The sequence below is a fragment of the Canis lupus genome, chromosome 2, assembly GCF_011100685.1.
Source record: "Canis lupus familiaris isolate Mischka breed German Shepherd chromosome 2, alternate assembly UU_Cfam_GSD_1.0, whole genome shotgun sequence".
Lineage (NCBI taxonomy): Eukaryota > Metazoa > Chordata > Mammalia > Carnivora > Canidae > Canis > Canis lupus.
In genome coordinates this window covers 16,586,436-16,602,568 of record NC_049223.1, presented here as the reverse complement: position 1 = coordinate 16,602,568, position 16,133 = coordinate 16,586,436, and the positions used below count along the sequence as shown (strand labels likewise).

The following is a 16,133-nucleotide window of genomic DNA, read 5'->3' as shown; positions in this document are numbered from 1 at the left end:
AAATGACATATAAGTAATTTCGTATTTTTTATATAAATGGTATGGCATATTTCTTTATCTAGACCTGGTGAATACAAGATTATTTAATATGACATTTTTTGTTTAGGTGCAAAAAAACTTTACACTTAGGTTTTCCTTGGACTATGTTCTTGGCACTGTCATTTAACAATAATTGCCCATGATTCTAGGTGCGGCTTTTTTTTTTTTTTTTTTTTTCTAGGTGCGGCTTTATCAGCTCCTTTATCATCCTAGTCAAAACACCAAATTTTTTTTTTCTTAAATCTTTGGCATGCAGAGAGACTTGGTATAATGCACATTTTGAAATGCATTTTTATTACCTAATTTGTGTTTGTAGTGGATCACCAGAAATCATCCAAGATTTACTAATATATTTTCATATTGGTGACAGGTGTTCTTGTAAGTGTTTAGTATATGAGAGTGCTGTTCATCTTAGTTGTGGATGTTCTGAATCAATCATGACAAGCTAATAAGATCTTTTGAAAGTTTCTTTCCAAATTTCTTGAGCTAATGCTTTCCCTCTAGCCAGTGGGGTAGACTGCACATTAATTTTGATACTCTTTAAAGACATGTGGACATCTACTGTTCATTTAAGCCAGATGGCATGTGTCAACTCCTTTTCCTGAAAAGGGAAAGGTTGTTTTTTTTTGTGGCGGGGAGGGCCATACTATATAGTAGAACCTTAAGTGTCGTCTTATGAAGCTCTTCTCTTTACATAAATTAGTACTTATAGCTGTTTTTTAAAAGATTTATTCATTCATTCATTCATTCATTCATTCATTCATTCATTCATAAGAGACACAGAGAGAGGCAGAGACACACCTGCAGAGGGGAGGCAAGCTCCTGTGGTGAGCCTGATGTGGGACTCCATCCTAGGACCCCAGGATCACTACCTGAGCCAAAGGCAGACACCCAGGTGCCCCAGTACTTACAGAAGGTTTTCATAGCACTTTGAGCATTTCACTTATGAAGATTCTTAGAGATTTGGCACAGGTGTTTTTGGGTGTAAGTTCTCCTTTTGCAACTGTGCAGTAGCAAGGGATCATTGATAAAGTTACATAGGTAAATACTGTTTTTTAGGATGAAGACCATTCATAAGACAAGGAGTAAGTGGCCCTTTTATGTTTTTACTAAGCTGCTAACAGTCAGAATTTGAGTTAGGGAATTGGCTGGTATGGACAGCACTCTTGATAATGGAATGTAGATACAGTTGGAACTCTTTAGAAAATTACCCTTATCTGGAGTCAGCCATAGAGTCTTTACATTAGCACTGTGAATTCCATCCATTTTAACATGCATTGTTAATCACCTTACATTGAAGTTGATTTTCTCATTAAACTTTTTATTTTTTTCAAGGAAGTACAGGTAGGTGAGTGTGTGAATTCTGCAAGCATTTGGTTTTTATTTATCCTGACTAAATCCTAAGCTTCTGAACTTTTTTTTTTTAATTTTCACATCTATAACTCCAAGAATTTGGGAGTGTGAACTTGGTATTTGATAAAGTGATTTTTCTGTTTTCTCGTTTTCTTGATAACTGATTTTATATTATTTTACTGGGATTCTTACCAAAATTTTTTCTTTTTTTTTTTTTTTAAGGTGTTGACTTTAAGGTGAAAACGATTTCAGTGGATGGAAATAAGGCTAAACTTGCAATTTGGGTAAGAGTTTTAAAAATGTACTTTGTATAAATATTCAACTTGTATTTTTTTAAAGAAGCAGAGATGTGTAGAGTTCTAGAGATAAACAATTTGTATTAAGTAACTTGGATAACTTAATATTAAGGGATAAACAATAAATGGTCATACCTTAAAATTAGGTAATTAGGCAGAGACTTGTTTTACTTAAAAATTTAAAATATATAATCCCTTGAGAATATTTAAAAGCAGAATAAAGTACAGAAAAATAGTCTTGTTTGCCAGAGAGAATTACTATTATTGAATATGTTTCTTTAAAGTCTTAAAAAGACAATGTATACTCACTCAGTTGTGGATGAGAAGGAGATGAAGTAATGCTCAGGAAAAGCAGTATTTTTTATGTTTGTTAGTATAAATATTTATGAAATTTGAGTTTACCAATTTTGGATTTATTTTTTAATGCCTATGCCCAGTCTTTACCTACTGTCTTCATTTGCCTGTGAACCCAAACAGTCTGATACACGTTGCTTTCCTAACTAGACCTTTTCTTGATTCTGATTCTTGATTCTGATTGAAAAAGATAACATTAAATGTCAAAAACATCCAAAATGGTCAGTGTCTGTCTGTCTACTTGTCTCTCCCTCACTCCTATCTATGTATCTGTCTACCTGTCTACCTCTCTCTATCTAAATGATTGCTAATATTTTAAAAATATTACATAAATAATTTATAAAAATATGCTCATATATATCTGGTTCCCATATATACTGTGATAATATATAAATATGTTTTTATTACATGTGATAATATTAACTGGTCAGCAGTCTTTACCTTGAGATGTACTTAAACATAGTGATTAAATAGTAAATCAGTTACAGATTGAAACAGAAGTGTTTATTAATTATATGATATGATTCATCTTCCTGGCATTCTCTGAATGGCATATTATTTCTAACACACGTTTTATCCCAAATGACAAGTAATTGTGTGTTTCTAACATACAATACATGATTGGTATCCTATTTGCTCCCTCCTGAAATATAATTATGGTATCAATAAGAATAGTAATGTCTAACAAAACAATTTGAAAAATGTTGGACTAGGTAATAATGAAATATATTGAACAGTTTAACAATGCTGGCTTCTTTCTTTACAAAAGTGGGGCCTGATTTTCCATGTACTTTTCATGGTTGAATTAATCAGTTCTTTCTGTCTTTGCTACTGTTTTGTGAGATATACATATTAGAATAGGATCTAAGGCTTGATGGTTTCCATGAGATCTTTCTTTTATGCAGGAGTTTTTTTTTAAATTTATTTTTTAGTTCCTGTTAATAAAAAGGTTGGCAGGTATTATTGAAGTGATATCTTTATCATAGGACTATAAATATTTTTTAAATAAAAAGCTCAGTCTCATGACCCTGAGATCATGACCTGAGCTGAAATCAAGAGTCAGATGGTTAGCTAAGCCACCCAAACACCCCAAATGTTAATGTTCTGGGGTTTTGTTGTTGTTGTTGTTGTTGTTGTGTGTGTGTGTGTGTGTGTGTGTGTGTGTGTGTGTAATACTAACTTATATGCTTCGAATATTTTTTCTGGTTTGTCATTTGCCTTCCAATCTTGTATAGGATGAATGAATGTGTGTATAGATGGTATGGGGAGCTATGTTCTTGCCATACTAAGGTTTTAGTATTTACGTGGTCAGACCAGTTATTTTTCTTCATGAATTTAGGTATCATGTTGTATTGAGGAAGGCCTCCTCCTCACTCATTAAGAGAAATACACAAATCCATTGTTTCCTCTAATTCTTCTGTAGTTTTATTTATATACATAAGATCAGTTCCTTTCCTACTTGGACACTCCTCCTAGGATCAAATAGAATAATCAAGTACAGCTCTGTCCTCACTGATCTTAAAAGCACTTCTAGGGCTGTTTTTCTCAAAATTCTACCCTTATTTCCACTCCCACATTTTAATATTTAGCCTTTTCGGATACTTCCTAGCCCTTTATCCATTTCTTTTTTTTTTTTTTTTTTTAAGAGTTTATTTATTTGAGAGAGAGCAAGAAAGAGCATGAGTGAGAGGAGATGCAGATGGGGAGAGGAAGAGGCAGACTCCCCGCTGAGCACAGAACCTGGCATCGGGCTCCATCCCAGGACCCTGGGATCGTGACCTGAGCTGAAATCAAGAGTTGAACCCTCAACTGACTGGGCTACCCAGGAGCAGTTCTGATTTTTAAATTTTTTTTTAAATTTTTATTTATTTATGATAGTCACAGAGAGAGAGAGAGAGAGAGAGAGGCAGAGACATAAGCAGAGGGAGAAGCAGGCTCCATGCACCGGGAGCCCGATGTGTCCCGGGTCTCCAGGATCGCGCCCTGGGCCAAAGGCAGGCGCCAAACCGCTGCGCCACCTAGGGATCCCAGCAGTTCTGATTTTTATGTTGTTTCATCAGGGCAGTTACTAAAGCTGATCTCAGTGAAGATGAAGGGGAACAAAATTCATATTCAAATACTTTCTGCTATTTCTAGAAATTAATTTACTACAGTGTGAATACAGGTTTTGTTATGCACACAGAATTTTTCTGTTATAACAAAAAGTCTTTTGACTAAACTATTTCTTGCTTGGTCCTTGCCCTAACCTATATCAAATTATCCAAATTATAATCTGCTTTAGATAGCAAGTGCACTGCACTTTATGGACCTTTAATTTATATTATTGTTTTTGAAAAGTTGAGCCAGTATGCAGATAGAATAATTTTAAATATCAGAGGTTTCTTAAGAAATTTTGAAGCTGGGATCCTTGGGTTGCTCAGCAGTTTGGCGCCTGCCTTCGACCGAGGGTGTGATCCTGGAGCCCTTGGGATGGAGTTCCACATCAGGCTCCCTGCATGGAGCCTGCTCCTCCCTCTGCCTGTGTCTCTGCCTCTCTCTCTCTCTGTCTCTCATGAATAAGTAAATAACATCTTGAAAAAAAAAAAGAAATTTTGAAGCAAAGGGAATTTTTATAAAGAGAGAAATAATTTTTATCACAAATTTATCTGTTTAGAAAGTTTAGCTTTAATTTTGTTAAGTTTTTCATTTCAACATGGCAAGGTTGGGGGCAGTTTCTGTAGTGACAATCTGGAAGCAAGAATATTCTGCATTTATTATGTAAGCTTATCTGAGGAAGAGTAGTAGATGTGCAAAGTGGTTTACTTTGAAAGTTATTTTCCTGTTAAGTTTCTCTTCTGGGGCTGTAAATTACTCATATATTCTACCTATAGCTCTTCATATTACAGCAGTCTCTATTTTGGCCAGGAAAAGAAAGTAGGTAAGTAGGAAAGTAGGTAGCCGGAGCCCATCACCGCTAGTTTAAAATTCCTCTCCAATCTTTTAAACCTCTGAGAGATTCTTAACATGTTACATATTTGAAGGAGCCTCTGCTTGCCACATAGCTAAACTTGAATTTACGACCATGGGACGGGCAGCTAAGTTGATGTTTGACATACGTCTTCACTCTTCTTTAGGTTATTTTATATTAGCAGACTGGAAACTTTCTCTTTAAGTCCAGATAGTAAATATTTAGTCTAATCCGAAGGCCGGCCATGTGGCAGTGCATATAAGCGAGTGGGCCTGGCTGTGTTCCAGTAAAATTTTATTTAACAAAACAGGTGGTGGGCTGAGGGAGCTGTTTGTCAACTGCTGCTTTGCATCATCTTAGGTACCTTGAAGCCACAGTCCAAGGATGGTAGAAAAAAGACAGAAGGAACCAGATCCAGAAGTACTGACTTCTTTCCTTTTTGCTTCTTCGGGGAGGGAGGGAGAGGGGAGGGAGGGAGAGAGAGGGAGGGAGGGAGGGAGGGAGGGAGGGAGGGAGGGAGGGAGGGAGAGAGAGAGGGAGTCGGAGGGAGAAGGAGAAGGAAGGAAGGAAGGAAGGAAGGAAGGGGCGGGAGGGAGGGGCGGGGAGGGATGGGATGGGAGGGGCAGGGGATAGGAGGGAAGGAATGAAGGGGAATGGGACAGGGGAAGGGAAGTGACGCTTCCTTTCCTTTCCTTTCCTTTCCTTTCCTTTCCTTTCCTTTCCTTTCTTTTCTTTTCTTTTCTTTTCTTTTCTTTTCTTTTTTTCTTTTTTTTTTTCTTTTCTTTCTTAAGAAAAGTTGAACAACTATCCTGTGGCAAGAATTACTCTGGGCACAAGGCTTAAACCCATGATTAAGCAGATGAAGTCTTTTTTTCACGAAACTTGCACTTCCTAGCTGGTGTACATCTTCTGTTCGTCTCTCCCAGTAGGAGTCAGAAACATGTGATAGCAAGTGGTTTGGTTTTATGCATTTTCCTAAAAGAAGATACATAGAAAATACTTTAAGAGTTCGACCTGAAAATTGCATAACTATAGTAAGACACTCTTGTAGTTCTCTTTTAAAAAAATAAGAGGTTCTCAACCTTGATTCTATGTTAGAATCACCTGGGAAGATTTTGAAACCTACTTTCTTACTGAGGCCAATTAAATCAGAATCATTAGGGATTGGACTCAGGCATCGGAATTTTTCATTTCCCAGGAAATTTCATTGTGCTTCTAAAGTTGAGAACCATGGTTTTCAAGGAAATGTTCATGTGCGATAAAAAATTTTTAAAAACAAAAAACCAGGATGCCTGGGTGACTCAGCAGTTGAGTACCTGCCCCGGCTCAAGGTGTGATCCTGCGGTCTCAGGATCGAGTCCCACACATCAGGCTACCTGCCTGGAGTCTGCTTCTCCCTCTGCCTACATCTCTGCCTTTCTCTCTGTGTGTCTTTCATGAATAAATAAAAAAAATCTTTAAAAAAAAAAAATAAAAAGCCTTTGGAATGCCTGGGTGGCTCAGCGCATCATCCCCGAGTCCCGGTATCGAGTCTCATATCAGGCTTCCTGCATGGAGCCTGCTTCTCTCTCTGCCTGTGTCTCTGCCTCTCTCTCTCTCTCTCTCTCTCTCTCTCATGAATAAATAAATTAAAAATATTTAAAAAATTAAAAAATCCATTTACTTAGATGCATTTTTCTAGAGATGAATATTAATTTTATTTTATGTAATAACACTTGTCAGTAAGAGAACACATCTAATTTAAATTTCAAGTTTTAAATCAGCTTGTGCATGGATATTTTTAATAATGTTTGATTTTCTTTTTTTTTTAATGTTTGATTTTCTACTCTTAATTTATACTTTTAAAAATTTAATAATAATTGATTGTCACTTTTAGGATACTGCTGGTCAAGAAAGGTTCAGAACATTAACTCCAAGCTATTATAGAGGTGCACAGGGTGTTATATTAGGTAAGGTTTTCCTTTAAGATAATGCTTGAAAAATATTATTGTCTTATTATTACAATTTCTGATTTTCTTAATCTGTGAAGGTCAGTAAATTTTTATTTTTCTTCAGGGGCATCTTTATGTAACTTGAAGTTATAGTAAGCTTGATTTTACATTAATGACTATTTAAACTTTCAAAATTTATTTTCAGTCTTTTGTCTAGCAATTAAAAGATAAAGATCAGATTAATTAACTTGGTTTAAAGGCTCATATTGATGAGGACGTGATTGAGGATTAATCTGCATGCCATTGGTCTGTCTTAAGAGTGTTAACCAGAAACTGACCTTCAGTGAGCAGTGTATTAATATTTGCTTTGTGTTTATAAAGGAAGAAGCCTACTAGTTGCTTAGTTGAATGTTTTATTGTCCTAAAAAGTATCACAAAGCACTTAACATTGTTGATTCGTAATCATACAGAATTTAAAAACCAAATGGGGATTCTTACTGTAAAGTGTTGAAAAGTACTTGCTATTAATATGGCAGAGAAACTTTTTAAAATAAATACTGATCAATTTTAGAGAGAATTGTCTTTTTGTATTATAACTTGTGAGGTTTGGGTTCATTTCATTAACAGCAACTCTTATTTTGGTTCAGCATCTTTAAGTTTAGAAAACACTTTAATAAGGTTTTTATATTAATAAGCTCTTTTATATTATAATGTGGTTTCATGTAAGATGAAAGTGGTAACAGGGAGATAGAATCCTATCCATTAAGCTTAGATATTTTTTCTTTTTTTTTTTTTCCATATTTTTTCAAAGTTGGAAATTCTGGTCCTTGTAAGAAACAAATTAACAGGATCATAGATGTTTAAATCCATGTAAAAAATTTGGTATTTTGCCACAGATTGAATATGAATGTTTTTTGGTCTTTGGATAAATGATTTTTACTATTAGGAATGGGAACAACAGTTGTTTTGCTTAAATTATTTTTAATTATTGCACAGGATATAATCTCATTTCTCTAACAATGTGTGTTAAAATTGAAGAATGTATATGTATGTGTTTATTATTTTTTATAGACTTGTTTCTTTCATCTGGGTGAGTAGATACTGATTGTTAAGCATTTAAGGCTTAGAAACATAATCACCTATATAGAATATTAGTTCTCAGTCATATATCAGAAATATTATATCACTGCTTCTTATTTCTAATGCTTATTTAATAAGTGACCCTTCTTATTTCAGTTTATGATGTCACAAGAAGAGATACCTTTGTTAAGTTGGATAATTGGTTAAATGAATTGGAAACATACTGCACGAGAAATGACATAGTAAACATGCTAGTTGGAAATAAAATTGATAAGGTAAGAAGTCAGACACTTGACATTTTGACTGCATTTTAGTAGCTTTTCTTAATCTTTATATTTATCTTTTAGGAAAATCGTGAGGTTGATAGAAATGAAGGCCTGAAATTTGCACGAAAACATTCCATGTTATTTATAGGTAGGTGTGTGAGCATTTATCCTTTCATTGTTAATGAGAAATTTTAAAATGGAGTTTTTGCTATATATTTCTCTTTATAAACTGTAAAATGTATGTACTTAGGTCATCATTTTTTTGTGTTCTAAAATCTAACTATACAGCCAGGTTCATTTTTCCTTTTGTTAAAAAAAAAAAAAATCACATTATGTGAAGTTGTACAGGACACAGTCAGATCTTTCCTCTCAGGATATAACGGCGTTCAGCAAAGCCAGGCACTCAGTGCTGTGGTTGTACTTTGCTGGTCCTTGTGCCAGCAACAGTGGTGTACCACCTGGGGAGTTTGTTAGAAATGCTTCATTTTGAGGCCCAGTCCAGCTTTTCTGAATTAGAATCTGTATTTTAACAAGATCTTCTTGTGATTTGTATGCACATCAGTACTTGAGAAACATTGTAAAATAGGGTTTGGCACACTACAGCATGGGGTCAGATCTGGCCACACCATTTGTACTGAAACACAGCCGTATCTACCCAGTTATCTACGTGCTGTCTATAGCTGCTTTGTGCCTGATGGCAGAGTTCAGTAGTTACAACAGAAACCATATGGTGTTCAAAGCCTAAAATATTTACCATCTGGCTCTTTACAGAAAAAGTTTGTTGACCCCCTGTCTAGAAAAGTGGACAGGCTATATCACTGTAGAACTTTTTTTTAACACTGCAGGTTCCTTGAGCCTTGTTACAGGCCTGAAACTGGGCCTGGAAGACAGTTTATAGAAACACCCTAGTTGATTCTGGTGTGAAGCCAGCTTTAGGAATTACTTATTTAGCTACTTCACTGTGTTAGAATCTTTTAGGCATTAGAAAATGGAAATGAAAGAACATCATCTATAGATAGAAGCAGGGTGCTATAAGTGGAAGGTAATAGGAAATTTTAGAAAGGAATAGAAAGCACATATTTCCTGAGCTAGAAAGCAGTTTAGTGTGTTTAAGGGGCAGGAAAAAAGCTTGTGGGCTGAAGCATAGTGTATGTTGGGGGAAAAGGTGGTGATGATGGGAGAGAAGATTTAAAAAGTCACGTTGGGCCTTTTTAAGGAATGGTAAAGAGATGGATTTTATTCTAAGTGTGAAAAGTGAGGGGGTAGTTTTGTGATCTGGTACTCTTTTAAAAAGACCTGTTTGTACAGAAGATGGTCCATGTGAAGCAGAAGCAAGAGGTTCATCATTTTCTTACAGTGGCCCGGATGAATAATGCCGATGCCTTTATCTTTGGGAGTAGTTGTGGATGGTGGAAGGATGGCAGATCTAGGAGATATTTGGATGATAAAGGTGACAGGCTCTGTTGATAAATTGGGTATTGAGGATAAGGAAAGAGAACAATCAAGTGTAACTCTGAGTCTTTGGCATGAGCATACTAGGTGGACTGTGTTGCCATTAACTGTGTGTGGAAGGCTGAGGTAAGAACAGGTTTGGGTAAGGGAGTGGGGAATTAAGAATTCTGCTTAATATAAGAATGAATCATTTTTCAGATAACCAGTGGACATGCTGATCATTAGCATGTAGGTGGTATTTTAAGTCATGGAGTTATAGTGGTCATAGGAGTAACTGGGTAGAAAACAGCTGAAGATTGAAGCCTGGGATGCTCCACCAGTTAGAGGTCAGCAGAAAGTGGAAAGGTCAGTGAGTAAGACTGAACGATGTGCTGGTGAGAGGAGGAATATGATGAACAGTGTTCAGTGTTCTGGAAGTCAAGTGAACAAAGTATTTAAAGGAAGAAAGTGATCAGCTGTATCAAATGCTAGATGTTGAATAGGATAAGGACATTGGATTTGACAGGACGGAGAATGTTGGTATTTTTTGGAAAATAGTTTCAACGGAGTGATGAGAACAAAAGCCTAGTTAGGGTACAGCTGACCCTTGAACAATGTGGGGGTAGGGTGCCGACCCCTCCTCACAGTCAAAAACCTGTGTATAACTTTTGACTCCTCCGAAACTGAATTGCTAATGGCCTATTGTTGACCTGAAACCTTACTGATAAAACAGTCAGTGAATGCATATTCTGTATGTTATGTGTATTACATACTATATTCTTACAATAAAGTAAGCTGGAAAAAAATGTTACTAAGAAAATCATAAGGAAAAAAAAAAGAAAATCATAAGGAAGAGAAAACACCTTTATAGTACCGTACTGTATAGAAAAAAAATCCATGTGTAAATGGAGCTTCACAGTTCAAACTGGTGTTGTTCAAGGGTCAGTTACAGTTTGAAGAAAACATGTGAGGTAAGAAAGTGGAAACAGCTTAAGTAGCTAACTTGTAGGTAAATCTTGATTATCAGTTTTGCTTTGAAACAGAGAACCCAGGTGGCTACTAGAAGGACACGTGGGCTGGGGGGTGGGGTGGTTGGTTGCTTGATTGATTAGTAAGATGGACAATAATTTTGGTAGGTTTTTAAGCTGACTGATGTGATCCAGTAGTGAAGGCACAAGATTCTTCAGTGAATGAGAAGGGATGGGATCCAAGGAGTTAGAAAAGAGGATCCTCCTAGATAGCAGCAGGGACCGTTAATGTACTGTCATAAGAGCAAAGGCAAGAGCCCATGGTTACAAATGCAGACAGGTTGGTGAATCTCTTAGTGGTATATGATCGGTTAGCTCCTGTCAGATCATTTCTATTTTTCTCAACATAAAGTTAGGTCATGAGCTGAGATAGAGGAGTTTTATGATAAAGGAATAAGGGAGTCATTCAAATAGTGAAAAAGGTAATGACTAGGGAAAGATACTATTGGGGAGTAGGGCTCAGTGTCCACATCAGTTTCATGGGGAGCATAAACATTAAAGGAGACCTGTGTCCATGGGTGTGTATCATTTATCCAACCACCTAGAGCTCCTTGATTGCAGGCACAGAATGGCCAGATTGTTCAACTTGGAGCCTGAATTTCCTTATTTTGAAATGGGAAGAATAATCTGTTTTAGGGGTTGATTTTAAGAACTAACTAAAAAATTAGTTACTCACTGAGAAATTTTGGCATAATATTTCTGTAGGGCTTTACAGTGTGCAATTCTATGACAAAATCTTGGGCTTATATGCCACTGTTTTTGTGGATAGAATTTAAATCGGTCAACTTTGAGAGTTGGGCAGAATTCATGAATATTAAACTGTGGGGAGAAATTGCTGACTTGCCTCTGTGTATACTGCTGGCTGATGTTTACACCATAATAATTTCCCAGAAAAACATAGGAATATGGCCAGAAAAGAATATACCCTGACATATTTTTCTTGAATTTCAGAGGCAAGTGCAAAAACCTGTGATGGTGTACAGTGTGCCTTTGAGGAACTTGTTGAAAAGATCATTCAGACACCTGGACTGTGGGAAAGTGAGAACCAGAATAAAGGAGTCAAACTGACACACAGGGAAGAAGGCCCTGGAGGAGGGGCCTGTGGTGGTTACTGTTCTATGTTATAAACTCTGGGAAACTCCATCTCTTGCATATTTGATCAGATAGTGACATCTTTCTGTATATAAACTCTTTAACTGCTATTTTAGGGACCTTGCAGTTTGCACATATTTGTTTTGTATCATGGCAGTAAATACTTGCAAGAAATCCCGCTCATCGGCTTTCCCAGGTAAAATGTTATGGTAAGCATGCATAGTTTGCAGTCTATAGGTTTTTATGTAACATAAAATAGGTGTACTTTTACAAGTACATTTGATTTTATGATTTACATTTATCATGTGATTTAAAAAAATCCACCTATCTAGTATATGTTGATACAAGGTCTACTTTTGGTCTCCTCTTTGCTTAAAAACTCCTCTATCAATTATTGAATTAATTGGTATGTAGAACTCCCAGAACCACTGGGAGATATTCAGATATCATCAGACCTGGCAGATTTCCTTTCAGGAATAACACTGAGCATGATTACACAGCTTTTGTAGGATGTTTGCTGATCGATTCTCTTTTAGTACTAAACAAAATTCTCTTGACAGGCCGCAGTCCAGGTCAATTTATAATTAAATCTCTGTTCTGATGATGCTTCTAAAATAGCATTGATATATTACAAAGTTTGGCCTTACTTTTAAATTTTCTTCAATGAGTAGCTCAGTTGCTTAACTGGAGTCTTAACTCTGGTTACCTACGTTGGATTCTGACCCTTTGTGCAGCATTTTTAGTTATGTGGTGTTTGGCAGAATGACAATAAGGTTTTCCCCCATTTTGGTTTGGGAAGGATGCGAATAGTGTGTTTATGTAACTGGTGTAGTACTTACCAATGTAAACCGACACCTTCTCCCATAATGCTGGTGGTGTTTGTCCGGGTACCTCATTTGTAGCTTGTATAATGTTTATGAACATCTGTATCTCATGACTTCCCTAAATGGCTAGTTGCTATTCAGAAACCTATCTCTGTGTTTTGAGGGTTGGGAAAAGAACACTAAATGACAATTTGAGAAAGACCTATTGTTTCCAGATTTTGATGTGTGTTGGAAAATATTGTTGCAATGGACATCTTGGTAATTTACTGTAACAAGTAGCCAATAGTTTATCAAAACCAACTTGTACAGACTAATAAATCTTTTCCACAGTATTCAGTTTTCTAACCTCTTGCTATTATACACTGCTTTTTTTTTTCACTCATATGTTATTTAATTTACATTGATACCTGCTATATTAAGCCCCCAAATAAGTTATTTGTCCTTTTAGCCAGGTTACCCTTATACTCCTCAGTAAGATGTCTGATACTAATTTCTGTACAGTTGCAAATGATGCAATAACTTGTGATAGTGGATTGACTTCAAGTTGGGGTTCTTTCTGAAATGTACATCTTCACGTAAGACAACCTTACATTCTACTTGGTTCACACCTGTGAAACTACATTACATGTGATTAAAGGTTTTATACATTATATATGTATTTACTAAATATAAACATTTACTCCTTTATTGTTGGAGAAAAGTAGCTAACAGATGTACTTATAATTTGTGTTACATTAAAGCTGTAGATTTGTATATTTATATAGTGTCTGAATTGATAAGACATTTATTTCTGTTTATTGCTTTTTGCTCTTTGAGGTATATAATAATCTTTTTGTGTGCATTGGATTGTTGTGTTGATTCGGTCAAAATTTGGATACATATGAGTCACTTACTTTTAAAACTAATTTTGTTTGATAGATTTATATTGTAACCTTTTATAGTTTTTGAAATAAATATAGCCTGCTTTCCCTAGATGCATTTGTGCAGGAAGTATTCTACATTTCCCTGTTGCTCTCATGGGTAAGGAACATTCTGAATAGAGCGTCACTCAGATTCTATTATATGGCTTTCACTCTACTATTTTGTTGCAAGCTTATTTCATAGTGGAGGTTTTCTAAGTGAAGTAGTTATGATATCTAAAATTAGTCATTTAAATAGCTGAGGATTTTATTAATTATTTCCAGATCATTTGAAGTAGTTTAAAAGTGCCTTTTGGAGATGGTCAAATTAGAACAATTAGAATATAGTGTTTTGAATTCTAGGAGTACTGATACACAGACCTAAACAGATAAATAAATACTCAATTTATATTAAGAGTAATAGTTAACATTTATTGAAAGCTTCCTTGATGCCAGGTGATGGTCTAATTGCTAGATTATTTCATTAAACCTCACAGCAACCTTAAGAGATTGGTTGGTATGCCTATTATGCCCATTTTAAAGATGAGGATAATGAAACATAGCTTTGTTTAGGTAACTCCCCAAGGACCACATAGCTTAATCAGTAATGGAGCTGGATTCAAGTGAAAGCATTTTTCATAAGTCCATACTCTCAACCGCTGTTCCTTTTGCTATGGCTAGTTCCTAGCTTTTTGATTTAACACAGGATTAAAGGATTTCCTTTATTTTTATTTTTTAATTTTTTTAAGCCATTTTTTGTTATGTGTTAAAGAAGTAGTTCAGATTTCTTGGCTATAAAGGTAGTAGTGGGTGGTCTCTTAGTTCTTTTTCCTTCTTGGATTGGAATGAAAATACCTGACTTAGGAAAGATACAAAATCAGGAGATGTATGGGACCTTTACTTTGTAATTGGACCTGAGAAAAGAAATTAAATCTGGGAACAGTCTTTTGCTCAAAATTGAAATCTGTGGGAATGTTTCATTTCAGGTACTTAATTGTCATATATACAGGTGCACACTTGGTGTTGACTTTCTAATTGAATGCAGTGGGATTGAACTTGATTTTGATTCGTTGTACTTTACATACTCAAGAAATATATGTGATTCTGTACAAGTATGGAACTGACCTCATAGCTCATAAAATAATCTTGATTACTACTACTATTTCTGTGGGATGGCACAGACCTACCTCACAACCATAATATCTTTAAACACAGTTTAATGTATAGTTATTCTGATTTTCAAGTAAACTGGAATGCTAGATTATAGTTCTTCTCAATATTTAAGTATTATGCTTTTATATCTTGGGTTCCATTTCACTAATTATATTTTGGAAGGTTTTTATCTGGTTAGGATGAGGGGAAAAGCATTTAATCAGTTTCCTGAAGACATTTATCCCAGTTCTGATCCCAGCTATGCCAGGGGTAATTTACTAGAGACTCCATCCTGGGTTTTGTCTAAGATTGTTCAAAGAAGTGGATAGAAAGAAATAGGCTACGTCAAGAATTAGAGCTAAGGAATATAAGTACAGATTTACCCAGGGATCTTGGATGATTTTTTTTTTCCTGAATGGGAACATCTGATCAGTTTGGATTTAAAAACAAAAATAAAGGAGTCAACTTCTTTTGGTGCTTTAAATTTTCTATTTGTTGTTAGCTTTTTGTTTCATATTTAGAAATTCATGTTGTTTGAGTGTAGTATAAAATTTGCTGAGGAGCCTCTTAGAGCTGTTGTGTTACACATTTGGAATCGTGTGAGCACGTATTCTTAGCTCTGTACCCCCCCCCCCCCCCCATCTCTCACAAACAGGACTTTTTCTTTTTTAAATTAACCTGGTAAATGTAATTTTATTTTTATTTCTTTCATTACTAGTGAGATTGGGCACTTTCAATATCTTATTAGATATTTGTATTGTTTTAATTCTTATGTATGTTGTGTTTGCCCATCTAGCATTCACTTGCACTCATGTTTTCTTTGGATAACCAACTTCCTCCCATCATGCATGTGGTTCAGATGGGATTGTCACATCCCCAGCTCTATAGGTAGAGTTTGCTTGGTTACATTTAATCAGCGCTACTAACTCTCTCTTCCTTCACCCCCAAAATAAATGGTTCAGGGATAGGGACCTGACCCAGTTCAGTCTGCTTTGATACAAGATACTTGGTTGAGGCTTCCTTAGGAATGGCTGGCTGCAAGAGGACACCTTCTTGGAGATAGTGTGGTACGAAGATTGACCCTCATAACTTGCTGCAAGTTTTTCTAATACAAAAGAGCCAGCCTCGGGGCTGTACCAAAAAAATGAGAGAGAGTCTAAGTTGGAGCCCAGAGGCAATCTGGAAAGTCTAGATCAAGTTGGATCTGAAATCAGCCCTACTTGTGGACTTTTTACTTATGTGAGCCAATAAATTCCATTTTTGCTTAAGCCAGTTTGAGTTGGATTTTCTTTTTTCTTGCAACCAAATGTATATGTGTTATTGTAGGGGCTCTTTGTACATCAAGTTCAATATGTTGGTATTTATTTGTATAGAGAAGAAAAAAGTAAAACTATCACTTGAAAAGCCATTACTCTTAAATAACATATTTTAGTGAGGTGAC

At 35.7% G+C, this 16,133-nt stretch overlaps 1 protein-coding gene across 1 annotated transcript in view; it reads left to right on the top strand.

The window, feature by feature from the left end:
• RAB18 (RAB18, member RAS oncogene family) overlaps window positions 1-13,613 on the top strand; it is a 40,107-nt gene extending 26,494 nt beyond the window's left edge. The window contains exons 3-7 of the mRNA XM_038529958.1: window positions 1,615-1,676; window positions 6,866-6,938; window positions 8,157-8,275; window positions 8,348-8,414; window positions 11,677-13,613. Of these exons, the coding sequence (XP_038385886.1) occupies window positions 1,615-1,676; window positions 6,866-6,938; window positions 8,157-8,275; window positions 8,348-8,414; window positions 11,677-11,852 (497 nt within the window). The 3' untranslated portion in view covers window positions 11,853-13,613. The remainder of the gene's footprint in view (window positions 1-1,614; window positions 1,677-6,865; window positions 6,939-8,156; window positions 8,276-8,347; window positions 8,415-11,676) is intronic.
• Window positions 13,614-16,133: the final 2,520 nt, after the last annotated feature.